The 27870-nt window shown below is 36.4% G+C and overlaps 1 protein-coding gene across 1 annotated transcript in view; it reads right to left on the bottom strand.

The window, feature by feature from the left end:
- The window catches only part of Gprk1 (G protein-coupled receptor kinase 1), a 598843-nt gene that overhangs the window by 67366 nt on the left and 503607 nt on the right, over nt 1–27870 (bottom strand). Inside the window, exon 18 of the mRNA XM_090400057.1 lies at nt 18684–18817. Within this exon, the coding sequence (XP_090256183.1) occupies nt 18684–18817 (134 nt within the window). The remainder of the gene's footprint in view (nt 1–18683; nt 18818–27870) is intronic.

Genomic DNA, 27870 nt, shown 5'->3' on the forward strand with positions numbered 1-27870 from the left:
AGGGTGATACATGATAAGCTGATATTTAAGTTGCAGCACATCGGTCTGGATGTCAGATTGGTCAACTAGATTCAGGATTGGCTGTCCGATAGGTATCAGAGAGTTGTGTATGGTGGGGCAGTTTCAAGGAAGCAGAGGGTTACAAGTAGGGTCCCACAGGGCTCAGTACTGGGACCTATATTGTTTAACCTTTATATCAATGATATTGTCAGTGGATTGCAAGGGGATATTCAGTTATTTGCAGATGATACGAAGCTGGGAAGAATTACTAGTAATAGTGCAGATACCGCAGCCCTGCAAGAGGATTTGAATAAGCAAGATAGATGGGTAAATGAATGGAGGTCAGAGTTTACTGCAGCAAAATGCAAGGTCTTGAGGTTTGGGAAACATCGAACTCCATGGTGGATACAGGAAGTAAAAGAGGCAGTGAAGGAAAAGAAGAAAGCATATAAAAAATTCCTGGGAAATAAGTCAGTTTGTGCACTTAGAGAATACAGATACAAATGTTAGAAAGCTAAACACTGTGTAAAACTATCTTAACAAAAGTCATGGGAAGACTGTGGCAAGAACATAGAAAATAAATATCATAAAAATGGCAAAATATTCTGGAGGTTGTTTAAGAAGCTCAGAAATAAAGGAATGAGTGCTGTAAAAGGAATTAAAGATGATAAAGGTGCCATGAAAACAGGAGAATTGCTAAATGAAACAAGCAGTGATAGCACAGTGGTAAAAAACACTCAATAGGCATACAGTCAGGAATACATATCCAAACTTAAGTAGAAAAAGCCATCAAAGGCTTGAAATATGGAAAGGCAGCAGAAGTAGATGATATTCGACCAGAAATGCTAAAGTATGGTGGTATAAAAGTCTTACAGTGGCTGCACTGCATAGTTCAGAAGGCATGGACAGAGGGATGAATTCCCAATGAATGGAGTAGAGTTCTCTAAGTACCCGTATATTAAAAGGGAAATAAAACAGAATGTGAGAATTACAGAGGTATTTCCCTACTGAGGGTTCCTGTAGGTAAGATTTATGCTAGTATATTTGAGAAATACGTGGGGAGGGCGCTCATGAGTCAAGCACAGTGACATGTATAAGAAGAGCTCCTGATTGGGATAAGTTTTCTAGGAATAATTAAACATATATGCATAATTGTTTGAGTAAGAGAGGCTGTAAACGTTGTGCGCTACCAGTTTTATTAGTGTGGAGGATTTTTTATTTTTTGGCAAATCTTAATTATGAAATCATTATTATTAGACTTAGTAACCTGCAAAAAATGGCGGCAGCATTGTCATTCCATGACTTTAATTTAGATTTCAGTCGTTTCTTTAAGTATGAGGTCTGTTATATGTATTCTTTCGATTACATAAATGATTTGTGGATATTTGGTGAGGATGGAAGGAGAGTGTGTGTGTGTGAAGTGTGACTTGAATGAGGAATTGATGAATGCAAATATGAAATTGATGACAGAAAGTGTTAGTAGCGAGATTGTCGCGGGGAAAATGAGTGCACGTTTGAAAGAGAAGGATGGTGAGAAAGAAAGGCAAAAAAATGTCAAAAAATCAGTAAAAAATAAAAAGAGCGATTTGAAAACCGTAACAGATGTTAAAAGAGACTAAATGAGGTGAGAATTGCGGAATGAAACGAAATTGAGAGAACGAATGAAACTAGAAATGGCATGATGCAGAAATCGAAATTGAAAAAAATCGAAAGAATGATAGTGAAAGTTCAACGCATGTTGGACTGAAAGTACAGAAACAAAGAAAGATGAATGAGTGTGAAAATGGGAAGAATGATAGCGAAAGATGAATGCATGTTGGACTGAAATTACAGAAACAAAGGATGAATGAGAGTGAAAGTGAGAAGAGGGGTCGAGAGTTAGAAAGATTGAATGATAGAGAGAATGTGTCACGAGATTCAGAAGTTGAATTGGATTGGATGAGGCAAGAAATGAAATGGATATGGAATGAAATTAAGAAAATTCAGGTAAAAACTATTAAAATAAATAATGATGGCACGAAAGAGTTAATGAAAGATGAGCGAGTGGCATTGTATTGCGACTCCATTATTAAAGGTGTGCTGGAGGATAGAATGCACAAGGTATGTTTTCCAGGCGCTAAAATGAGTAGAGTGACTGAGGCATTGGATATGAGGCAGGAGGGAGCAAAAGAGTTAATAGTATTAATAGGTACGAATGATTTGAGAGAGGACAAAGAGTGTGTCAGAATGGATATCAGGAGGCTGCTTAGAAGGATAAAAGAGAATAGTGTGACAGGAAGGGTAGTTAGCGTGTTACCTAGGTATGACTGTGGTGAAATGAGGTGGAGAGCAAGGATTATGAACGATATGCTGGCTGAAATGTGTGAGGAGATGGGAGTACAGTTTGTTAATGTGTGGAATGAGTTTGAGGTATGAAGGGAGCTCTATGGGAGTGATGGACTGCATTTGAGTGGTTATGGTGTGAGTCGCTTGGAGAGATTGCTGCTGGAAGGTAGAGAAGTGAATAGAGAGAATGAATCAGATCGAGTGGGAAGTGATGTGGAAGAGCAGGAGAGTAAGACAGGAGAGATTGATGAGGAGTTATGAATGGGGAAGTGAGTGGTATGAGTAAAGAAAATGAGAGAATGGGTGCAAGAGGAGCAGGGATATGGGGAGGCTCAGGGTGGATAGGGGTACACAGCATGAGAAAGGTGGATGTGCAAAGAGGAGGGGAGCATGTGTAGGCAGGAAAGGAATGGGATGACCAGGGATCAAGAGGAAACAGTTGGAATTGAAAAGGGTTTTAAAATGAAGAAGCAGAAAGGGAAATGACCCCAATCGAGCATGGAGAGATCACATCGAGTGGGTGGTATCAGCGGAACTAGCTGTAGATCCAGATGTGAGCAGTTGTGTTTGTATACAAATGTTGGAAGTATAAGAAACAAGGCAGATGAAATGGTTGCACTAATTGCGTCTGTTCACCCAAAGATTGTCGGAATAAGTGAGACATGGTTGGAAGAGGATGACATCCTGACAGAAATAGAGATGGAAGGGTATGAGGTGTTTTGTGAGGACAGAAGGGGTAAAAAGGGAGGGGGTGGGGAGTGCTATTAATGATAGAGAAAGAATTATGTCCATATAAAGTAGAGATGCAAGAGGGAAATAGTGCCAGTGGTTTTGAGGCAGTATGGTGTGAGATAGAGGTGAATGGAATCAAATACTTTGTGGGATGTTGTTATAGACCAGGTAATGTGGATGGTGGTGATAATGAAATGTACAATGAAATTAGCCAAGTAAATAAGAAAAGGGTGATCATTATGGGTGATTTTAATTATGGCAATATAGACTGGAATGATGAGATAGCAACTGGAAGTAAAGAAAATGAGTTTCTTGAGTTTTTGAGGGATAACTACCTCAGACAGTATGTAACAGAGGGCACACGAGGATTGAGGGTCTTGGATTTGGTCATCTCATCAGAGGATGTAATTATAAATGAGGTGTTAAATCATCCACCAATTGGTGAGAGTGACCATGAGGTGATTATGTGGGTGGTTGCCAGCAGTGTGAGGACCTCTGTGAGAAAAGGGTATATGTGGAACAACAAGGGGGGGGGGGTGATTATGAAGAGCTCAGGAGACAGCTTGCAGGTGCAGCGTGGAATGAGGAGTTAGCTGGAAAAGAGATCAATACAGCTTGGGGTATTTTCAAAAACTGTTTAGTAGATGCAATGTCTAAATGTATTCCAAGGGTGAGAAGGTTAAATAAGGTGGGTGTGAGATGGATGAATAAAGAGATGAAGCATGCGATACAGAGAAAAAGGGCATTGTGGAGGAAGCATAAGAGAAGTGGAAATAACCAATTCCATGAGGTCTACAAAGACCAAGTAAGGAGGGTGACTTGGTTGGTGAGGGTAGCTAAAGAGAGGTATGAACAGCAGTTGGCTAATGAAGCCAAAAAGAAACCTAAGGAGTTCTTTTGATATGTAGTCAGCAAAAGAAAGAATAATTATGGAAGGATGACATTGATTGGAGAAAATGGTGTAAAGACAGCTGATGCAGAATGTGTGGTGGAGATACTTAGTGAGTAGTTCATAAAGATCTTTCAATCTTGTGAATGTGACTTCATGGAGGGATTGAGAGCAGTTGATGATGGGGAGGAGAAACTGATGACTGTAGGTGAGCAAGAGGTGTATGGAGAGTTGAGTAAACTAGATGTTAATAAGGCTGTGGGACTTGATAATATAGTGCCACGTATCCTGAAAGAATGTGCCAGGGAGTTGATACCTGCCTTAACATATTTTTTTAATATGAGTCTTGCACTCTGTCAAGTTCCTAAGGAGTGGAAGGAGGGCAAGATTGTGCCACTTCATAAAAGAGGTTATCGAACTCAAGCATCAAACTATAGGCTTATCTGTGTGTGTGTGTGTGTGTGGTTAAGTTGTTGGAGAAGCTTGTGAGAACTAGGATCCAGAGTTGGGTTGATAACAATGGTATTATCTTTGATGGACAGCATGGATTTGCTAAAGGGAGGTCATGTTTTAGTAATCAACTTACTTATTACAATAAAGTGACTGCTTCCTTGGACAGGGGAAAAGGATACACAGTAATATACTTGGATTTTGCAAACGCTTTTGATAGAGTACCTCATGATAAGCTGACAGTCAAACTAGAGCAGATGGGGTTGGATATTAGATCAGTGCACTGGATCGGAGACTGGCTATCTGATAGGTATCAACAAGTTGTGTATCGGGGTGCAATATCCAGGAAAAGGAAAGTCACTAGTGGAGTGCCTCAGGGGTCTGTTTTAGGTCCATTACTGTTTAACTTGTATATATAATGATATAGGTGACGATTTGGATGGAGATATTCAGTTGTTTGCAGATGATGCAAAGTTGGGACGAACCATAAAGAGTAGTAAAGATGTTGTGACTTTGCAAGAAGACTTGAATAAATTGAGTGATTGGGCAACCAAATGGGGATGTGAGTTCAATGTTGCAAAATGTAAGGTTTTAAAATTTGGAAAACAAAGATGGGATGCAGAATTTATGCTTGGTGAGAATATATTGTTGGAGGTAGAGGAAATAAGAGATCTGGGGGTGATAGTGGATAAGGTCTAAAATTTAGGGGACACATCGAGAAAATTGTGAAGACAACACAAAGGCTTCTGGGAATGACGCGGAGGACACTGACGTGTAGAAGAAGAGAGATTCTTGTTCCATTGTATAAGGCTTTGATTAGGCCACACATGGACTGTTGTACCCAGATTTGGTCACAGGGTTTTCATAAGGATGAAGAGATGTTGGAAAGGGTCCAAAGGCGACTGATTAAGGTAGTTTCTGACCTCTAGAATGTCGAGTATGAGGAAAGATTGAGAAGATGTAATTTGCAGAGTCTCGTGGACAGGAGGAAGAGGGAAGATATGATAGAGACCTACAAGTTGGTAAGGGGTTGTTATAGAATGAATGCTGGAGAAGTTCTACAGAGAATAGTGGGCGATCAGGGGAGAACCAGAGGTCATCCCTGGAAACTGTATAAAGAGGGTGTGAGTAGGGGAGTGAGAGGCAGGTTTTTTTCGTGCAGAGTTGTGAATGATTGGAATGCCTTGCTTGAGAATGTGGTGTCTGCAAAGATTTTGAATGTGTTTAAAACATGGTATTGATGAGCTGTGCATGTGATAAAAGGACCTCCCAGATGAGTCTTTGACTCCATGAAGTCTTGGGGTGGTAATAATAATAATAATAAATGGTTGAGAAGAGTTGTGGAGGAAATGCTTGGTGAAGAACAGACTAGATTCAGGCCAAATAGAGGCTGTCAGGATCAGATCTTCACTTTACGACAAATAGTCAAGAAAACATGGGAATATAACAAAGAACTGTATTTAAGTTTTGTCGATTTGAAAAAAAGCATATGACAAGGTGCCAATAGAGAAGCTATTCAATACGCTGCAGTTATATGGTGTCAATGGGGCATTATATCAAGCAATACTTAGTGTTTATTTGAGTTGGAAATCAGCAGTTAGAATTGAAGGAGGTACAGGAAGATGGCTTAATGTTAAATCTGGTGTCAGACAATGATGTGCATTATCCCCTCTGTTATTCATTATCTATATGGATCATATTATGAAGGAAAGTGGTATTAAAACTGATATCAAAATTGGAGATGTTAATGTCAGCTCTTTGCTTTATGCAGATGATGTTATACTTCTAAATAAATCTGGTACAAGTCTGCAAGCTTCCATGAGTAAATTGAATAACTGTTGTAATAGATATGGTATGAAGGTCACCAATAAAAAGACAAAGACAATGAAAATAGGCAGAAGCATTGAAAATGTCAACTGTGTTGTGAATGGAGAACTTGTGGAACAAGTAAAACATCTGAGCTACTTAGGCACGATTTTTAGTGAAGATGGTAAATTAAATATGGAATTATGGAAATAGACAACAGAATCAACAAAGCTGGTATGGTAGGAAGTCAATTGAATAAATTCATATGGAATAAGAGAGAAATTAGTCAGAACACTAAATTAGCTGTATACAAGTTCAAACTGTTCAAACCAGTTTTAACTTATGGATCTGAGAGATGGGTCAGAAGTAAAACACTTGCCCAAAGACCACAGATATGAGAGTCCAGAGAAAGATTAGAGGCATGAACAGATGGCATCAATGGCAATATCATATTAAAAATGAGGATATTAGGAAAGAACTTGACATTGTCAGCATCCAGGAATGTGTTAGCAGAGCTAATCTCAGGTGGTATGGTCACTTAAACAGAATGGGCGAGGAAAGATTAGCAAAACAAGTGTTATCTGCCAGGTTGGCAGGAAAACGACCCAGAGGAAGACCAAGATATAGATTGATTGATATGGTACAAAGTTCCTTAGACGATACAAATATAAGATCTGATAATGTTGGAGTCTTGACAAGTAACAGACTGATTTGGAGAAAAATTGTAGATAGGAAGTTAGTAATGATGTAAATTTTTCATGTAGTACTATCATATTCTGTACACCCCTTGAGGGTACTTGGCAGGAATTTGATGATGATCTTTGTTTTTATGTGTTGAATACTGTAGGTACTCCTTTCTTTCCTTGACTGATCATTGCTGGCTAAATGCAACATGAAGTTACTACTCACAAGAATCTCATCTTTTTTTTTTTTGTCTTCTTTGTTTTAGCAACAGCAATTATGCTGATATGGTGCTTCTCGAATTATTCAGAAAAGAAGTGGCACTAGCAGAAGAATTACAAAACTACTATGCTATTGGTATTACTGAAACAAAGAATACAAATACAGGAGATTTTCTTCTAAATAACTAAAAAAAATGTTAATTTCAGATAATAATGATGAGGGGAAAGGAATGGAGTAGTGATAGTATTAAACACTAAACATAACGATAACTTTCTTGAATGGTAGGAAATTTAAAGTAGCAAGGTGGGCAAACGTTAAAATAAAGAACTAGAAAATGAGACTCATTTATGCTTATGTTTTCTGGCTCATTAGAGAAGGTAACAAACATAAAGAAAGAATTGGTCAAGTTAAGTGAAAATATTTTTGCTTAACTTCGACAGATACATTTTCAGATTCCATAAAATGCATTTCAGTAAATAAAAGTACCAAGTCCACAGTCTACAAGCAAAATATCACTAAAACCTTCTCTTCATAAATACTCTTTGAGATTGTTCTTTTGAATATTATGAGTATCTCAATAATGTTTTTACTGATGCACTCTGTTATTTGCCTAACTTCCTAATCCGTAGGAATAGTATTGGAAAAGATTAAAGAATGGGTATCTATAAAGTAAACCGCCTCGGCTACTAAGTGAAGGTATCAGCAGTATAGGATGTTGTAAATAGGGAATGTCAACCTTTATGTGCACAAAGTCTGAAATGGCCAAGATGGCAGAAAAATCAACATAGACTGATCAATAGCACCAAGGGCATGACAGCAAGATGTCCGGCACATCGAGGGCACAACCATGAAACATACCATGTCACAGTTTGAAGTTAGAGATGTGGTTGAGTCCCCTACAACTATCAACTCTTAATAGCTATAGGGAAGAAGAGCTTGAAACTGGGAATTGTAAGACAAGAACTACTAAGGTAGTGAATAAAGATGATATCGCAAATCCTCCAGGGAGGGTATTCTCAGATGTCACTTGTCTGAAAACCAGATGCAATCTCTTGAAAATGGTAATGTGGAACATCAGGACACTGCCTCATAGAGACAAATTAGACACTTTAATCCAGGAATTAGAAGTGATGAAGACAGATTATTGCAGGTGTCAGTGAAGTGAGGTAAACAGATACGGACATAATAACAAGAAAAAACTCATACTATAATCTACTCTGGCAGTGATTTATACCTTAATGGAGTAGCACTTGTTCTAAGTAATAGAATTGCAAAATTTCTACATGGATATTGGCCCATAAATGACAGAATCATAACAGCCAAAACAGCTGCAAAACCATTTAACTTGTATATTATTCAAGCATATGCACCAACTCAAGACCACCTTAAATGAAGAGTTGGAACAGTTTTATGAAGACATCCAAACTGCAATCTCTAGTACAAAGTCAGATGATATTATTATAATGATTGGCAACCTAAATGCAAAAGTGGGTTCAGAAAAAATCTATTTTGCATGGGAAACCAAGGGCTTGGAATTAGAAATGCCCTGGGGCATTTATAGAAACCAAATTGACTATAATAATCATAAGCAAAAGATTCCAAAATGCAATAACACAAACAAAAACATATCCTGGAACAGACACAGGATTGCACCACAACAGAGTGATTGCAAAAATCAAAATAAAACTTAAGATACCAAGCCAACCATTCATAAGAGAAACCTATAATTCAGACTCACTTAACAACTGAGAAGTTAAAGACTGCTTTATAAAAGAATTTACAAAATCCCTTAACAAGTTTGACACCACAACTCACACAGAAAATAGAACACCAATTGATGAAATTAACATGAACTGGCAAACATTCAAGAATAGCACCAATGAAGCAACCAAAAATACACTCCCATAACTAAAAAGGAAAAGGAATAAATCTTGGATAAATGAAATAATATTAAAGTTGATGGAACAAAGAAAAAAGTTAAAGAACAAACCTGAATATAAAATCATGAATAAAGAAATAAAAAAAGAATGTTGGAAAGCCAAAGAGGAATGGATTAAGAATAAATCTAAAGACAGAAAACCTTGATAGAAAGCACAGAAATGCACAAAAGGATGAGAGAAATGACAAGTAGGACAAATACAGTAAATCACCAATTATATGTTTGGTTTAATCCTTTATCCAAGTGTAAGCAAACAAAGTTTGCACCTTAAGTATTTTCAGGACTGGGACAAATCATGGTAAAGGTGGAATAAGTTCTGATCACTAGCCTCAGTATCTCCCAAAATGCAAAGCACATCTCCTTGAGGACATGTATAATGCTATGCATTAAGGGAAGGGCCACTACCCAGACCAGTTTCGACCTTCACTGAGGTCTCACCAGTGGGAGCCAGATCCCAGAGGTGGTGATACTAAGGTGGAAGTAATGCAGAAGTCATATCACCATATACCAGTTGCCAAAAGGTGTCAACACATTAAAATTCTCTGGATTAGATAATTGGTAGCATAGCCAAGTGAAAAAAAACTTCCATCAACTATCTCTAATCCAGAGAATTTTAATAATAAGTTAACACCATATATCAGTTGCCAAAAGGTGACAACCTTTTGGCAACTGATATATGGTGTTATGACTTCTGCATTACTTCCACCTTAGTATCACCACCTCTGGGTCTGGCTTCCACTGATGAGACCTCAATAAAGGTCGAAACCAGTCTGAGTAGTGGCCCTTCCCTTAATGCATAGTTTAAAGTATTCAATATTCTTATATTGAATACTTTAAACCTGAAAAGTCTGGACTTGCAGAACATGCCATCTTCACTAGACATAGAGTTCATTGGAGAAAGACAAGAGTCCTTCACAAAAGTTGGTTCCTCATGGAACGCCTTTATAAAGAAACATGTGAAACTTGATTTCATTCTCCTAACTTAAACAGATCCGACGGCTTACATCTATCCCCTTTTTGGGAGATAGTACTTTATAAATCAGCTAATCTTTCCTAACTTTTTATTGTATACATTTTTTTTTTTTTTTTGGTTAGGAAATTGATTGACCTTTTTAGTTATCTTACACCAGCTACTTAGGTGGCGCTTTTTAGAATTGTCAGTTATTGTTTAATCTGAGCTTAAAATGTACTGAAGATGAATATGTGGTGTATACTGTATTTTTATGTATTTTCAAAACAACGATATTTTTGTTTTGTAACTAACATTAACCAACTTCTATTGTTCCTTAGAAAGTTTTTCTCCTTTCATCTTGTAGACAACAGTAAGGCGAAAATTATACTGTTAAATAATCTTTGTATACGTGAGTTTTCCGTTATTAATTTTGTATCTTAATGCATAGCATTATGGGAGATACTAAGGCAAGTGATCAGAACTTATTCCACCTTTACCACGAGTTGCCCCAGGCACAAATTTTGTTTGTTTACACTTGAATAAAGGATTAAACCAAACATATAATTGGTAGCATAGCCAAGTGAAAAAACTTCCATCAACAGGAAATCACGTAAGTGTCATTAGAGAAGCAAGAGATCATGGACAGACAGATTTGAATACACAAGGAAATTATATGAGCAACAAAGAAATAATATTCCTGAACAGACAGATTTAGAAGGACCATTCGTTTTACTTTGCTAAGTTGAAAATGCCTTCAGAAAACTAAAAACCACATAAAGCTGCAGGAATAGATAATATCTCGGCAGAATGGTCGAGGGCTCTAGATGAAGGAGGACTGAAATTCCTAATAAAATTATGTAATAAGATATACAACACTGGATTTCTACCCAAAGATATTAATCACTAAATTTTCATTCCAATTCCCAAAAAAACTCAAAAGCTACAAGATGTGAAGAGTTCAGGACAATTAGCCTCATCAGTCAAGTATCAAAAGTCCTCTTATATGTCATTCTTGAAAGAAATAAAAGAAAAATAAACATAAAAATACAATGATACACAAAGTGGCTTCAAGGAAAATGTAGGTACAAGAGAAGGTATTTTCAACATCAGAACCATCATAGAAAGATATCTAGAAAAACAAAAAGATGTGTACCTCTGAATCACAGATTACAAAAACGGCATTTGACGATGCTCAACATGAGCAATTAATTGAAATCCTTTCAAAAATAAGCATGGATGGGAAAATACATTAGGTTAATAGCTAATTGTTACTCGGAACAGACTCCAATGTTTGCAAATATATGGAGAGACCTCAGAAGAATTCCCAGTTCAGAAAGGTGTGAGACAAAGCTGTGTCTGATTCTCTTTAACTCATACACAGAAGAAATATTTAATAAAAATTAGTAATCTCAAAAGAATCGTAGGGATAGAAATATTAATAACCTAAGATATGCAGGTGACATGGTTCTTCTAGCTGAAAACAAATATGATCTCAAGATTCTTATAAATGAAACTCTCAAGTGCAGTGAAGAGTATGGCCTCAGTTTCAACTTTAAAAAGACAAAAATCATGATAATTTCAAGAGAATAGGAAATACCAAAAATATACATCAGTATAAAAGGAAATAAATTAGAACAGGTGTAACATATATATATATATATATATATATATATATATATACCAGAGACGCTTGATCACAGAGAATGGCAGGACAGAAGATGAAATTAGATGGATTGAAATCGCAAGGTCACCTTTCAATAATATGAAAGGTCTACTGATATCTAGGAATTAAATCTGAAAAAACAAGACTAAGAATCTCCAAATGTTACATATGGTCCACATTATTATATGGAGTAGAGACATGAACACTCTCCAATCTGAGTGTGAAAAAACTGGAAGCCTTTGAAATGTGGATGCTGCTAAGAAATACCAGGATATCATCGAAAGACAAAAAGACAAATGAAGAGTTTCTAGAGATGGTAGGTGAAAACAGAAGCCTGATAAAAGAAATTAAAGAGGGAAAAGTCAGCTATTTTGTTCTTAGACACAATTGCCTACAAAGGACACTTCTTGAAGGAAAAAGAAGGAGAGGAAGACAAAGACTGGAGTGGATGAAAAATATAGAAGAATGGACCTATCTCTCATACAAGGAATGCAACAGAGAGGCACAGAATAGGATATGGTGGAGGCACATGGTAGTCAATCTCCTGAAGAGAGAAGACACCTGACTGACAGGACAGGAACTACAAAGACATCCATAGATTATCTACTTTTGTTAAATCTCTTCTGACCTTGTTATGACATCTTTAAAACTGAATTACCTTTAATCTAGAAAACCAAGTTAACAATTTTTCTACATGTATAACTTCTAAATTTTATTCCATGGAATATCAAAGTATAGTGTTGGAAAAAAAAATTTCCATAAGACAAAAGAAACAAAAAATATTTTAAAAAAATAGGAAGTAATATACATTACAGAACATAACTCACAATTCTACAGAAATTTTAATGGTCAAATATGTATCAAAAAAAAAAAAAAAAATCTAATTAACATTTAAGTGTTATAAGGCCAGGAAAAACATTTCTAAATCAACATGCTTTCTGAATTACAAACTCAAAGAATGCAAAAGGCTGTGTATTGTTTTTTCTTATTTTCTATCAATACCATTTAAAATTTTTAAAAGTGGGTTTTGCAAAGATGTTAATGTAGTTTAATAAATAACAATAATAAACAAACAACAAAATAACCAACACAAATACAAGTCATATTTCCTCTGAAACTAGTAGAAAGGCTTATGTGTTGGCAGTACATGTTAGTTTATTTTAACAGTATTGATTACAACACAGAATGATAAGAAAATAATTAATTTTTATTAATTTAGCTGATATTTTGCTGGTATTATATCCAGCATCTTCAGAGCACAAGAACAGTTTGTCACAGTACATGAAACAACAACAATTTGGTATAACAGTGGGGCTAGTTTAAAAAAAATTGTAACGGACAACACAAAAAACTAAAGACCTAACTGGCACCATCTATTATTGGAAAAAGAGAGAAAACAAGTGACTGTCTCCCAGGTTTTTGGTAAATTTATATAGCTATATTTGTTGAGGTTTGGAGTATGTTTTAAAACTGTTGTTGATTCCAAAAACAATCTCTCTGACTTATGACTTCTTCATAGCACTTTTGTTTTCTTCCATTTGATATTGTGTGAAGGGGTATCCAAGGCATGGTCTGCTAGACCCGACTTGCCACAATGATAGTGACAATATATTTTTTATGTTCACCAAGGCGGATGTCAACAGCCAGGTCACAAGAACAGAGCACTTCATAAACTCCTGGATGAGATAAAGAAGAGATTTTCTCCTTAGGTGAATGGTTGAGAGTTTTGCCAATTTGACATATAGTTTAAATATGGTGTGGAGCTTATATTTATTAAGCACTCTAGATATCTTTTCAGATGTGCCTTGATAGGCAATGGAGCAGATTTCTGGGGAGCATTTAGCATTTTATCCTATGGGGATTATAGCCATTGGCTAAGAAAGCATGACATAAGTAAGTGAGTTCAGTGGTTAGCACATTGTCATTGGAACAGATAGCACTAGCTCTGTGAATTAGTGTTTTTAGGATACCATACTGTTGAGCTGGATGATGGTGTGAATATTTGTGCAAATATCTCCCTGTATGTGTGGATTTTCTATATGGGCTCCACTGCTTTAGCCAATTTCTACATAGAACATTGGAAAATCTAGCTATGAGCCTTTCTCAAACCTGGTTTCGCTACACTATGTGTTTGCTATTTGGCCACATGGTTCAAACACAATGAATGCATTTTTAGTGCATTTAAACAGCCAACACCCTACAAACCATTTCACAATGGAACAGGAAACTAATAACTGTCTGCCATTCCTATCACATGGCTTCCTGATGTTTCATTATCTATTTCTGTTAATAGAAAACCCACATCTACAGGGAGATATTTGCACAAACAAGAACAAGAGGCCACCCTCAAAAGCTCTATAAGGAAGGTGTGAGCTAAAGGTTTTCTGCAGGGAGAGCTGTGGGTGAAATACATTCAAATTCAGAGTATGATGAGCTATAATAATAATAATAATAATAATAATTCCTTATTGACTTAATGACATTTCATAAATCGACATTTCCAAACAATGTGTGCATGGGCATTGTGGCATGATTAACAAACTGCCATTCTTTGGTCTCCCTACTACTCTGTAAAAGGGTAGCCAGCTTTCTCACTAGTCATTCTCTTTGAGTCATGATAGATGGCTTCGTCTCTTCAAGCTTCATCATCAATGCTGGAGTGCCTCAAGGCTCTATCCTATCACCTACTTTCCGTCTCTTGTTCGTAAGTGACCTACTCACAATTACCACTAAGCTTATTCATCATCATCAAAATGAAATTCCTGCCATTAATCCTCAAGGGGTGTACAGGATATGATAGTACTACATGAAAAATTTACATCATTACTAACTTCCTATCTACAATTTTCCTCCAAATCAGTCTGCTACTTGTCAAGACTCCAACATTATCAAATCTCATATTTGTATCGTCTAAGGAACTTTGTACCGTATCAATCAATCTATATCTTGGTCTTCCTCTGGGTCGTTTTCCTGCCAACCTGGCAGAGAACACTTGTTTTGCTAATCTTTCCTCACCCATTCTGTTTAAGTGACCATACCACCTGAGATTAGCTCTGCTAACACATTCCTGGATGCTGACAATGTCAATTTCTTTCCCAATATCCTCGTTTTTAATATGATATTGCCATTGATGCCATCTGTTCATGCCTCTAATCTTTCTCAGGCCTCTCATATCTGCGGTCTCTAGTCTTTGGTCAAGTGTTTTACTTCTGACCCAGCTCTCAGATCCATAAGTTAAAACTGGTTTGAACACTGTTTGTATACAGCTAATTTAGTGTTCTGACTAATTTCTCTCTTATTCCATATGAATTTATTCAATTGACTGCCTACCATACCAGCTTTGTTGATTCTGTTTCCATAATTCCATATTTAATTTACCATCTTCACTAAAAATCGTGCCTAAGTAGCTCAAATGTTTTACTTGTTCCATTCTCAACAGGTTCTCCATTCACAACACAGTTGATATTTTCAACGATTTTGTCTATATTCATTGTCTTTGTCTTTTTATTGCTGACCTTCATACCATATCTATTACAACAGTTATTCAATTTAGTCAGGGAATCTTGCAGACTTGTACCAGATTTATTTAGAAGTATAACATCGTCTGCATAAAGCAAAGAGCTGACATTAACATCTCCAATTTTGATATCAGGTTTAATACCACTTTCCTTCATAATGTGATCCATATAGAAAATGAATAACAGAGGGGATAATGTACATCCTTGTCTCACACCAGATTTAACATTAAACCACTTTCCTGTACTTCCTTCAATTCTAACTGCTGACTTACAACTGAAATACAGACTAAGTATTGCTTGATATAATGCCCCATTGACATCATATAACTGTAACATATTGAATAGCTTCTCTCTTCGCACCTTGTTATATGCCTTTTCCAGATCGACAAAATTTAAATACGGTATAGATCTTTGTTATATTCCCATGTTTTCTCAACTATTTGTCGTAAAGTGAAGATCTGTTCTTGACAGCCTTTATTTGGCATGAATCCAGCTTGTTCTTCCACAATTCTTCTCAACTATTTCTCAAGTATACTTGCACATATCTTGCCAGGAACACTCAGTAGGAAAATACCTCTGTAATTCTCACATTCAGTTTTATTTCCCTTTTAATATATGGGTACTATGAGAGCTCTACTCCAATCATCGGGAATTCGTCCCTCTGTCCAGGCTTTCTGAACTATGCAGTGCAGCCACTGTAAGACTTTTATACCACCATACTTCAGCATTTCTGGTCGAATATCATCTACTCCTGCTGCCTTTCCACATTTCAAGCCTTTGATGGCTTTTTCTACTTCATGTATGGATATGTATTCCTGACTGTATGCCTGTTGAGTGTTTTTTACCACTGCGCTGTCACTGCTTGTTTGATTTAGCAATTTTTCGAAGTAATTACTCCATATTTCAAGGATATCTTTTTCTCCCATTTTCATGTCAACTTTATCATCTCTAACTCCTTTTATAGCACTCTTTCCTCCATTTCTAAGCTTCTTCAACAACCTCCAGAATATCTTACAACTTCTTGATATTTATTTTCTATGTTCTTGCCAAAGTCCTTGCATGACTTTTGTTTAGCTAGTTTTACACTTTAGCTTTGCTAAAGTGTAAAACTTTATCTGCAAGTTTAATTCAGTGGATAAAGTGTAAAACTTTATCCACCAAATCTCCAGGTTTTGTTGCTGTTCTCAAAGTCTTTCATTTTTTCTTCAATAATCTTTGTGTATTTTAGTCTACAGTTCACATCTGAGAGCTGCTCAACTTTTATTCGCTTTAAAACTTTCTTACATGTCATTCTTTTCAATATGAAATTCAATTTTTATCCTGCTCAAGACCAAATAGTGATCACTTCCAATTTCAAATCCTCTGTACACTCTGGTGTCCTGCACCAGGGAGAAAACATCACTATCGACAATAACACAGTCAATGAGACTTTTCTTATTCCTTGCCTCTTCTCTCCATGTGAATTTGTGCACATTTTTATGTTGGAACATGGTATTAAAAATAACCAGTCCATGTCCTGAGCAGAAATCCAACAGGTATTTGCCATTATTATTAGCTTTGCTCTTTTCTCCAAATTTTCCCAAAATATTTTTGTATGTCTGACAATCATTTCCTACTCTGCTATTTAGATCCCCAACAAGGACCAACTTTTCCTTTTTCATTGTGTTAGTTGCTTTCTCTAAAGCATCAAAAAATTCCTCCACTTCTACCTTAGTAGAACCCTCTGTGGGACCATAGGCACAAATAAGTCTCATTGTCGAGTTCCCCATTCTCATATTTGCCCATATCACTCTACTTGAGACTGCCTGTCATTCAAGAAGATTAGCCTCGTATTTAGTGTTGAATACTATGGCTACTCCTTCTTTTCTTTGATTGTCATTGCCTGAATATAACATTCTCTGTTTATTGCTCAGAAAGATCCCTATTATGCCGATCTGGTATTTATCTAATTCTTCAGCTAGCTCCATTTCTTTGCCATTCAGGCTTCTTAGGTTGATAGTACCGATCTTTAACTTTGGTGATGTTGAGTTGGGATGTGTTTTCAGATTTGTTCCAGTAGCTGACTTTTTGCTGTTCGCCCTGGTTCCCTGGCAAAAACAACGGGGGCCTTGTGTAACCAGGCGACGCCCCAGCCTGCATGAAATTTTGTCATGTTGTACCATCATTTTGTATTTTGGTTTAAGCCAATAAGAATACAATTTGGTCAGCTAAATCTCAAATTGCCAGTCCATCCTCATTCATTCAGTATCCAGGTAGATAACCAACAGGGTGCACCACGAGAAGGTGAGGACTGGACATTAGGTCAGAAGCCCTGGTCGGTTCTCCGCATTCCTTTAAAGGCTATGTGGAGGTCTCCTCTCAGTTATATAGCTTTGACCCTTAAGCACCCCTAATGCGCCTGTTAATACAAGAGCAGCAGTCGCCAAGCATCCCTTTGCTGTGAACTATTATGAAACCATTTTTTAATGATTTTCTATAATCATTTAATTGCTTGCATTACAGATGTATTTTTTAATTGGAATCAGAGGGATATTTAACTTTTCCAACTGGCACAAGTACCAGTAAATATAATCCATTTCAACTGCCATTCTATATTTCATGTTGTTTATGAACTTTTCTTATTTCCATACTGCAATATTTGTGGCTTCAATTCTTCTGGACATTTATTCCCATTGCATCAAAATAATTACTCCCGATATTCAAAGAATCCTTGTTTTTAGTTTTACATCACTACTATCAATCTTGATTCATTTGATATTCTCATTACCAATTCAATTTTTTATCATCAATCTCATAGCATTCTGTCACTTTTATGATATTTATTCCTTCCCAAATACATTCATTTAGCATTTTAAGTCATAACTTAGCTTTCCTATATTTTTTTCTGAACCATTTTTTTAAGGATTTGCTTGTGTTTGGTGCAGCAATACTTATATTTTTATCATTTATTTTTATCTTTGCAGATAACATCACTGCATACCTCCTTTGTTGATTCTGCTAAAGGCCCCCCCCCCAAAAAAAAACCCTATCTACTTTCCACCTATTAATATCTACAAATTTGACTGTAGATCATATTTGCAAGATGCACAGTTCTTGATTAAATTTCAACATTTCATATGAGCTTCTTAAGATGGACAAGCTGTCACTGCTGATAAATGAAAGCACACTGTTCAAATAATGACAAGACTTGAGACACTCTACAGCATTTCAGAGAAGTAACAGAACTGTACATTAATTTTTATAGTAAAATTAAAAGATACTGAAAGTGCTAGGTGGTACAGGTTCTCAAAAATAAAAGTGCCATATACAGTAATTAAACTTAAGTACTTATTAATTTTGTTCCACTGTTGTCTTCATTTTTCATGTAATCTACATAGTCAATTAACAATTTATAAGGTTTACTGTATTTGTATAAATTTTACATTGCAATTATCATATTATTTATTTTAGCATTTATCACAGAAGCTGGTTTAAATAAAAAGAAAGACAGAGAGAGAGAGACTTACCTCTGGTTTGGCACTACTTGATTCTGTATGAAGTTCCAACCTATTCGGATATAATTTTCCATACCGAGTTTGCCAAGCTGATGCAAATGGTCCTCCAAGTTTTTTGATATAACCATGAATAATGCAATCGGACTCTGAAACAGAAATATACAGAAAAGGAATATACTTTATTACTATTACTGATATCATCTTTAGACTTCCATGGAGTCAAAGATTGGTCATGGGAGGTCCCTCTGTTACATACACAGTTACTCATACCATACCTTAAATGCACTCAGATTCTCTGTAGTTACCATGCTTTCCATGCAAAAAACATGCTTCTCATTCCCTTGCTCACAACCTCCTTATACAGTTTCTAGGGAAGAAATCTATATGCTTTTTTGGTTAGGGGTTTAATGGCACAAGGACAGTAAAAGACCAGCTACTAGGAAAGTGCCCACTGAGTGGAAGGAGGATAAGATAGTGCTATTGCATAAGACATAAATCATGTTAAAACATAAAGCATGGTAACTACAGATTCTCTGTAGTTACCATGCTTTCCATGCAAAAAACATGCTTCTCATTTCCTCTCACAACCTCCTTATATAGCTTCTAGAGATGAAATCTATATGATTGTTTGATTAGGGGTTTAATGGCACAAGGACAGTAAAAGTCATTATCAGCAGTCATAACTGATCTGACTGTTCAGTAAAAGACCAGCTACTAGGAAAGTGCCCATTGAGTGGAAGGAGGATAAGATAGTGCTATTGCATAATGGTGCGCAGTGGAATGGTAGTGTCTATAGATTGTATTTCTTCTGTAGTTGTTAATATTTGAAAAATTAGTGAGAGAGTATACCAGACAGTTAAGGGTAATGTTATCTGTAAAGATCAGCATGGATTTGTTAAGGATAGCTCTTGTTTCAGTAATTTAATTTACTTGCCTTTTATAATCAAGTAAAAAGAGCTGCTGATGAGGGAAAGGCATACACTGTCTCTTTTTTTTTTTTTTTTTAATTTTATTTTATAAAGGCATTTGTCAGGGTTCCACATGATAAGCAGATATAAGTTGCAGCATATGAGTTTTGATATTACATTAGTGAGTTGGACTAGAGATTGGCTGTCTGACAGATATACCAGAGAGTTTTGTATAAGGAGTTGTGTCAAGGAAGCAGAGGGTTAAACTTCACATCATCTGTACTGAGCCCTGTGGCTCAGTACAGATGATGTGAAGTTTGATTGGTTGGTTTATGGTTTGCTGGTGCAAAAACAGCAAAGGTCATACTACAACATAGCAAAGGTCACAGCAATACACAAATGGTTAAAGACAAACAATATGCATGCACAAAAACTGAGTCAAGAATGCAGTGTATATATACAGGGTGTTCGGGATAAATTTGACATATTTATAATTAATTATATTTTTCCGTAAGTTACATGTATTAACACACACTTCTCTTCATTTAAAAGTTTGGACCCTTCTTCATTCATATACAAGATGTCAGAAAGGATGGATAGCTGGAACCCACCTGAATCATGGAAGAGAATAACTTGTATCATGATGATTCGTGCCCGCCATCAAAATAAGGATATTACGACTGCTGCCCAATGCTCCCTGAATACAGTAAAAACAATCAGGCATGAACTAGAGACTTGCAATGGTGACTACGAGGATGTAGCAAGAAGAAAGATCCCTAGCAGACGATCTGATTGCGTTCGTACAGCAGAATTCCTCGCAAATCTGCAGGAACAGGTGTTGAAGAACCCTGGCATTGGAATTCGGGCTTTGTTCGTGGAGTTGCTAACTGTAGTCAAGCCCTGGATAACAAGGGTAGCCAATGGTAGGCCGTATGTATGGCAGCAGGATTCGGCCCCTTGCCACACCTCTGGGAAAAGTCAAAAATGGTTGTCTGAAAATTTCTACGACTTCACCAGTCCAAATGTTTGGCCTCCAAACTCCCCAGACCTTAACCCCATGGATTATTTTGTATGGGGCGCAGTTGAAAAAGACACCAATCGCACTTCCAGTAATACAAAAGCCCAGTTAATGGATAAAATTAAAACAGTTTTTGCGGCCCTTCCCAGGGAGACTGTAGCATCAGCTTGTTCGAGGTTCCGAAGCAGAATTGAAGCTGTGATCGATGCTAATGGTGGTTATTTTGAGTAAATCTTGTTGATAGTATTGTAATTAACTCTGCCTGTAATGTTTTTTTGTCAATTCATTAAATTTAATAGATACAAAGAAGATTTTCTTTTTCCTTACGAAACTGTCAAATTTATCCCGAACACCCTGTATATATATATATATATATATACATATACACACGACTTCTCCATGACCTTCACCTTAGTATCACTACCTCTGGGTCTGGCTCCCACTGATGAGACCTCAATAAAGGTCCAAATCAGACTGGGTAGTGACCTTTCCCTTAATGCAAAGCATTATACATGTCTGCAAGGAGATGTCTTTGCATTATGGGATACTAAGGCAAGTGATGAGAAATTTACCACCTTTACCACGAGTTGTCCCAGTCCTGAAAGTACTTCAGGTGCAAACTTTATTTGCTTACACTTGGATAAAGGATAAAACCAAATATATATATATAAAAAATTTGTTTGAATGACTATATACCGAGAATGAATATGCATGCACAAAAACTGAGTCAAGAATGCAGTGTATATATATATATATATATATATATATATATACACACGACTTCTCCATGACCTTCACCTTAGTATCACCACCTCTGGGTCTGGCTCCCACTGATGAGACCTCAATAAAGGTCCAAATCAGACTGGGTAGTGACCTTTCCCTTAATGCAAAGCATTATACATGTCTGCAAGGAGATGTCTTTGCATTATGGGATACTAAGGCAAGTGATGAGAAATTTACCACCTTTACCACGAGTTGTCCCAGTCCTGAAAGTACTTCAGGTGCAAACTTTATTTGCTTACACTTGGATAAAGGATAAAACCAAATATATATATATAAAAAATTTGTTTGAATGACTATATACCGAGAATGAAAAAGAAAAGGTTTCTTTTTCATTCATTCATTTCTTGGATGAAGGCCGCCAACACCTCGTAGACTGGCCACAAACTTATAATATCCATGTGTGTTATGATGAACTTGAAAGAAAGATTATCAAATCTAGAGAAATATCGCTCGATTCATCCCATATTAACAACAGCCTTAGCTACAATCTTTCTGACACATACATTGCCACTGTCCAGTATTGGCACACTCGTGACAGCACACGCACGTAGTCAACTTCAATTGGAACTCCAGCATGCATTCCTGTTTTATACTAGATCTGTTTATGTAATTTTATCATGTTTCTGTTATTTTATATAATTCTTTGCCTGTGATACCTGAAGAAGTTGATTTATTCAACAAAACTAGTAGTATCTTACCATTAAACCTTTTCTTTTTCATTCTCGGTATATAGTCATTCAAACTAATTTTTTTAGCATAAGGCTGACCACCTTATCCTGTAAACGGAGGGTCCGATGATCAATGGACCCTCGACACTGCAAGGTAAAAGAGGGTATAAGGAAGAAGGAAGGAACTAATTTTTTATAACATTATCTACCGAGTAAATATGAACAATAATATATATATATATATATATATATACATAAAATGGGAGATGTCAGTTTAATGCATCTAAATGTAAAAGCTTGAAATTTGGATCCACCAATGAGAGGTTGCATACTCTACTGGTGAAACTATACTAGAGGAAATGGAGGCATCAAGGAATTTTGGGAGGTGATGATTGATAGAAATTTTAAGTTTAGAGCACACATTGCAAAGGTAGTGAAAGTAACTCAGAAGGCTGCTGTAATACTGATTGTAATAGTCTCATTTCTAATCAGAGCACATCTGGATTGATGTGCTTAGATCTGGATTTGAAGAGGAATAGATTAACCTTGGGGAGAGCACAGAGGCAGATAACAAAAATGATAATAAATTGCATAATATTAGTTATGAGCACAGACTGAGGGCACATAGACTGCAGAGTTTGATGGATAGAAGATGAGGTGATAAGTACGAGACATTTGAACTCTTGAGAGGCAGTTATAGGATTGAAACTGAGAAGATCTTTCATGTGTGAAGAACAAGGGGAAGAAGCAAGACAAGGGGGCCATCCCTGGAAGTTGTGAATGAAGTGGGTAAGAAGTGGCTTTTTTGCACAGAAGGTGGTTGGACCATGGAATGTATTGCCTGATAGGGTGGTGAGAATACAAATGGTAAATAAGTTTAAGGAGTGATATGATAGACGTGTTGTTTAACATAGGCCTCCCATGATGAGTTCTATGACTCCATAGATGTTCTGAATAATAATAATAATCTATGGACTCCTGTGATGAGTCCTGTGACTCTATTGAGGTTCTGAGCAATAAATAATAATAATAATCTATATAACCCATAGCTGAAGTCCTCTCCCACTTGTATATTTTTTCTTGGTGTTCAGAATGAACACCAAGAAAAAATATATTAAATGAGAATTGAGAGAGAAAGACCATTGAGAGGAAAAGAAATGGAGAGTTTTAATACTCTGACCACAGGAAGATCATTGTTTGCCTTTAAACTGAAGGGCAAACAATGATCTTCCTGTGGTCAGGAGTATTAAAACTCTCCATCTCTTTTCCTCTTAATGGTCTTTCTTATAATTTTAAAATAATTTTCAAAAATGCATTAAATACAATAATTTTTAATTTGATTATCAGATATATTACCATCTGATTAATTTGAAGTTTACAAGAGTTTGTATGCTCAAAAGTTTGCATGATCAGAATTTTTTTTTTTCACTTGATTTATTCATTTTTGACTTTTAAAATAATTTGCACCCAAATGCTAAATTTATAATTTCACCAGCAAGTTATATATTCACTCAAAATAACAACAACAACAAACAGAATGGTCCTGCAACCTTCTGTAGCTAAATCATATTTGTGACATTACTTCAGAAAGACTTCTTTCTGGCCACTTGAAAATCATTTTTACCAATTAAAAATTAATGACTATGCTCAAAGTGGCAAAAAATGTCTATATCACTCTTTTTTCTTTCTTTCTTTCTTTTTTTTTATGCATCTCCAACTCACTTAAAGTGGGAGAGTTTTCAATAATTTCTTGAACATGCCCTAGTCCCAATACGTTTCTATTTGTTAGTCTCCATGTCTCTGCTGCATCAAGACAAAATGGGAAAAAAGTTGTTAATCTAAAGTTTATTTTCAGCAGATAACCATAGCTTTCAGTCACCCACTGCAGTTGTAGCCCATGGCCTTCCTTCACTATATCTGTGGGATGCTGTTTGTAATTGGATCTCACTGACTACTTACACCATTAAAGAAGCTTTGGTCAGTGAAATTCTTCTTGACATCTCCTGATCTAAACTTCCATCACTAGAAAGCACACTTACCAAATATTTGAAAAATTCATGCATCTTGGTCTTCATGTCCAACACTTCTTAATACCAATATGCAACCTATAATTTTGTGTCACACTGTTCCATTTGTGTAGTTCTTCTTCTGAATGCCCAAATCACCATATCATTTGCATTTCTTAATTTATGGAAACAGTGTAGAATGAAACAATGGCCTTTCTTCTAGCAGTCTAGCACTATGGAAGGCAAAATGTTACCACGTGGCTATATAGGTACCCAGGTATAAGGAACTAGCACAAACTGTGAAAAGTCAGCTACTGGAACAAACTCAAAGGCAACAGAACTGAGAGTATCAATACAAAAGAAGATGAACTGGCAGAAGGGCTACAGAAGTGCCACTTAGACATAATTAGTGTTAATGACATGAAGAAGAGTAAAACAGGCAAGATCCAGCTAAATAATAAATACAGGATGTTATATTTGTGCAATAATGATCAAGGAAAGGAAGGAGTGGTGATAGTATCCAACATCAAACATGAATATAAGTTCTTTCATAGTTAAGAAATTTTAAAATGGGGAACTGAAATGAGAAATGAAACTTGTTTGTTCCTATAATCACACAGAAGGTTCTTTTAAGGAAGAATAGGAGCAATTTTTTGAGTAATTGGAGAAGGAAGTTGACATAAGAAAAAGTGAAAAAGTTTGTTTTTATTGGAAATCTAAACAGTAGTTTTTGAAAAAATTTAGAGAAAAAGGCAAAGCTAAGACTAATGGTAAGTGCCTGTTTAATTTCTGTTCAAGGATATGGATAAGAAAAAAAAAAGAGTCTTACAGACTACATTATTACTAAAAGTGATAGTTTTACACTGATTCAGGATATAACAGTATACAGAAGATTTGAAATTATAAGTGATCATCACATAGTTTTTAAAAAAGATAAAAACGAATCATATTGAAAAGAAATATGTAAGAAAAATTTAAAAAACTTAAAGTTGAGCAGCTTTTACAATTTTTCAGCCTCTACAGCTGAAATGTAGACTTAACAATACAAATTATTCAAGAAAAAAATGAGAGTTTGAAAACAAGAACCAGACCTGATAAACTAGAGGGCCGCAAGTTGTGTAGTGTTAGAGCTCCGGAAAGATGTGCTCTTTTGAATAATAATTGACAATATTTCATGAATTTTAGGGCTATTATTTTTGATAACGAAGTATGTCTGCATGATTTTTGGCATGAATTCTTCCAGATTTATTAGTGAAATTGCTTTTTTAAGTATAACACAATGGCGGTCACGAGGTCAATTACGTGGGCATCGACGTAATTGACCTCGATTATTGCAGTGCTTGCCTAGTAGTACCAGTGCTACTAGGCAAGCACTGCAATAATCAAGTGGCATTAATGACATAGACTTTTCGAAAGTGATTTGATGTTGTGAGTGCAAAATGTATGCATGGTGGAATGAAAAAGATGCGTTTGTGGAGAGAGAGAGAGAGAATGAATGAGAGATGAGAGAAAGTATGGATTTGTTGGAAGTGCAATATATTGTAGGACCACTAGACAAAGAACGCGAAACTGACTGACAAAGATAGAAGGATGTGAGGGTGAATATCAGGAGACTATTCAGAAGCATGAAAGATAACAATATAGTAGGAAATATTGTCAGTGTGTTGCCGGGGTATGACGATGATGAGTTGCGATGGAGAGTCAAAATCATGAATGGTATGCTAGCGGAGCTATATGAGGAGAAGGGAGCAATGTGGATGTATGCAATGTGTTTGATGGAAGAATTAAATTATACAGGCATGATGGATTGCATTTAAATGGCTTTGGAGTGAGTACTGGAGAAAGTGTTGCTGAATGGAAGTATAGTGTGTGATGCGTGCAAGAGATCAGATGAAAGAGATGAAGGGAAAAATCAAGAGAGTGCTACTGAAGAGACAGAAGTACTTGGTAGTGGAAACAGTAGTAGTGTAGAGATGAAGAGAGATCAGGAATGCAAGAGGAACAGGAAAATGGAAGGTGCTCGGGTGGACAGGAAGAGGAGACATGGCATAGGAAAAGTGGATGTTGAAAGTGGCAGTGAATGTAAAGTGGCAGTGAAGATAGGTATATTGTGATGTGGGTGGGGAAGTTGAGACCGAGAAGATATATGTGTGTGGTAAGTGGTGATAAAGGTGATTGGGCAGGGGTGGTGGGGAAATCACAACTAACGTGTGGATTAGATAGGATGTGTTTGTTTACAAATGCCAGAAGTATCAGAAATAAGGGGGATGAAATGGTTTCAGTGATCAAGTTTATTCACCCCAAAATCATTGGAATAAGCGAAACATGGTTGAATGAAGATGATATCGTAACATGAACAGAAAGAGCAAGAAGGAAGGGGGAGTGCTGCTGCTGATGATAGCAGGGGAATTAAGTTCACATAAAGCAGACATGAAAGGGGGAAATAATGGCAATGATTATGAGGCAGTGTGGTGTAACATGGAAGTTGAGAAGAAGACATATTTAGTTGGATGTTGCTACAGGCCTGAGAATGTGGAGGGTGGGGATGAAGAAATGTATAAGCAACTTGGATTAGTGAACAAAGGAATGGTAATTATTATGGGTAATTTTAAATATGGTGGTGTAGATTGGAATGAAGAGAATTTGGGAAGAAGGAAAATAAATTTCTCGAGTTCTTGAGAGATAACTATCTCAGGCAGCAAGTGAAGGAGAGCACGCGAGGATCAAAAGTTCTAGATCTGATCATTTCATCAGAGGATGTAATTGTGTGAAGGGTTTCACACTTTCCTCCAGTTGGTAAAAGTGATCATAACCTGTGTTGTGGCTATTCCTATGCAGACTTTTGTGAGGAAAGAATATATGTGTAATTATAAGGATGGTGATTATGACAAGCTTAGGAAACAGCTTGGAGCTATAACATGGAACGAGGAGTTGAGCAGTAAGGAAATAAATGCTGCATGGGAACTGACAAAGAAATACAGAACAGCATCAATGTGTGAATATATTCCGAAGGCAAATAAGCTGAATAAGGTAGGTGTAAAATGGATGAATGTGGAGCTATATGGTAATAATGGTAATAATCAGTTATATGAAGAGTATAAAGAACAAGCCAGGAGGGTGACTCAGTTAGTAAGGAAAACAAAAGGAGAGTATGAGCAGAAATTGGCGAATCACGCAAAGAAGAACCCTAGAGAGTTTTTTTTAGATATGTGCCAAGTAGAAGGAAGAATGATCATGGAAAGATGATGCTAATGGATGAAAGTGGTAAAATTTCATCCATTAGTGATAGTGGTAACTGTTGCAGAAGAAATTGTGGAAGTATTCAATGATAAATTCATAAGGTTGTTTCATCCTAATCAGGGTGGAATCATGAGGAACTTAAGTGTAGAGAACATATGAGAGAATGGCTTAATTGTGAGTGAGCAGGAGGTTATTTGAGGAAATAAATGAACTTGATGTCAATAAGGCGATAGGATTTGATGATATATTCACCACGTATCATAAGAGAATGTTCCAGGGAATTGGCAGTAGCATTGGCATGCTTGTTTAATAAAAGTCTTACAACAGCACAGGTTCCAAGAGAGTGGAAAGAGGGTAAAATTATTCCACTGCATAAAGGCGATGATAAAACTGCAGCTTCAATTTATAGGCCCGTCTGTATATCTGGAGTTGTGGTGAAGGTACTGGAGAGATTGGTGAAAGGTAGGATACAGAAATGGGTTGATAACAGCAGTATTCTCTGTGGTTATTAGAATGGGTTTGTTAAAGGAAGATCATGTTTCTTAACTTACTTATGTACTATAACAAGGAAATACC

Source organism: Typopeltis vanoorti, chromosome 11 (assembly GCF_054136105.1).
Source record: "Typopeltis vanoorti isolate ZY-2024b chromosome 11, IOZ_Tvanoo_1.0, whole genome shotgun sequence".
Lineage (NCBI taxonomy): Eukaryota > Metazoa > Arthropoda > Arachnida > Uropygi > Thelyphonidae > Typopeltis > Typopeltis vanoorti.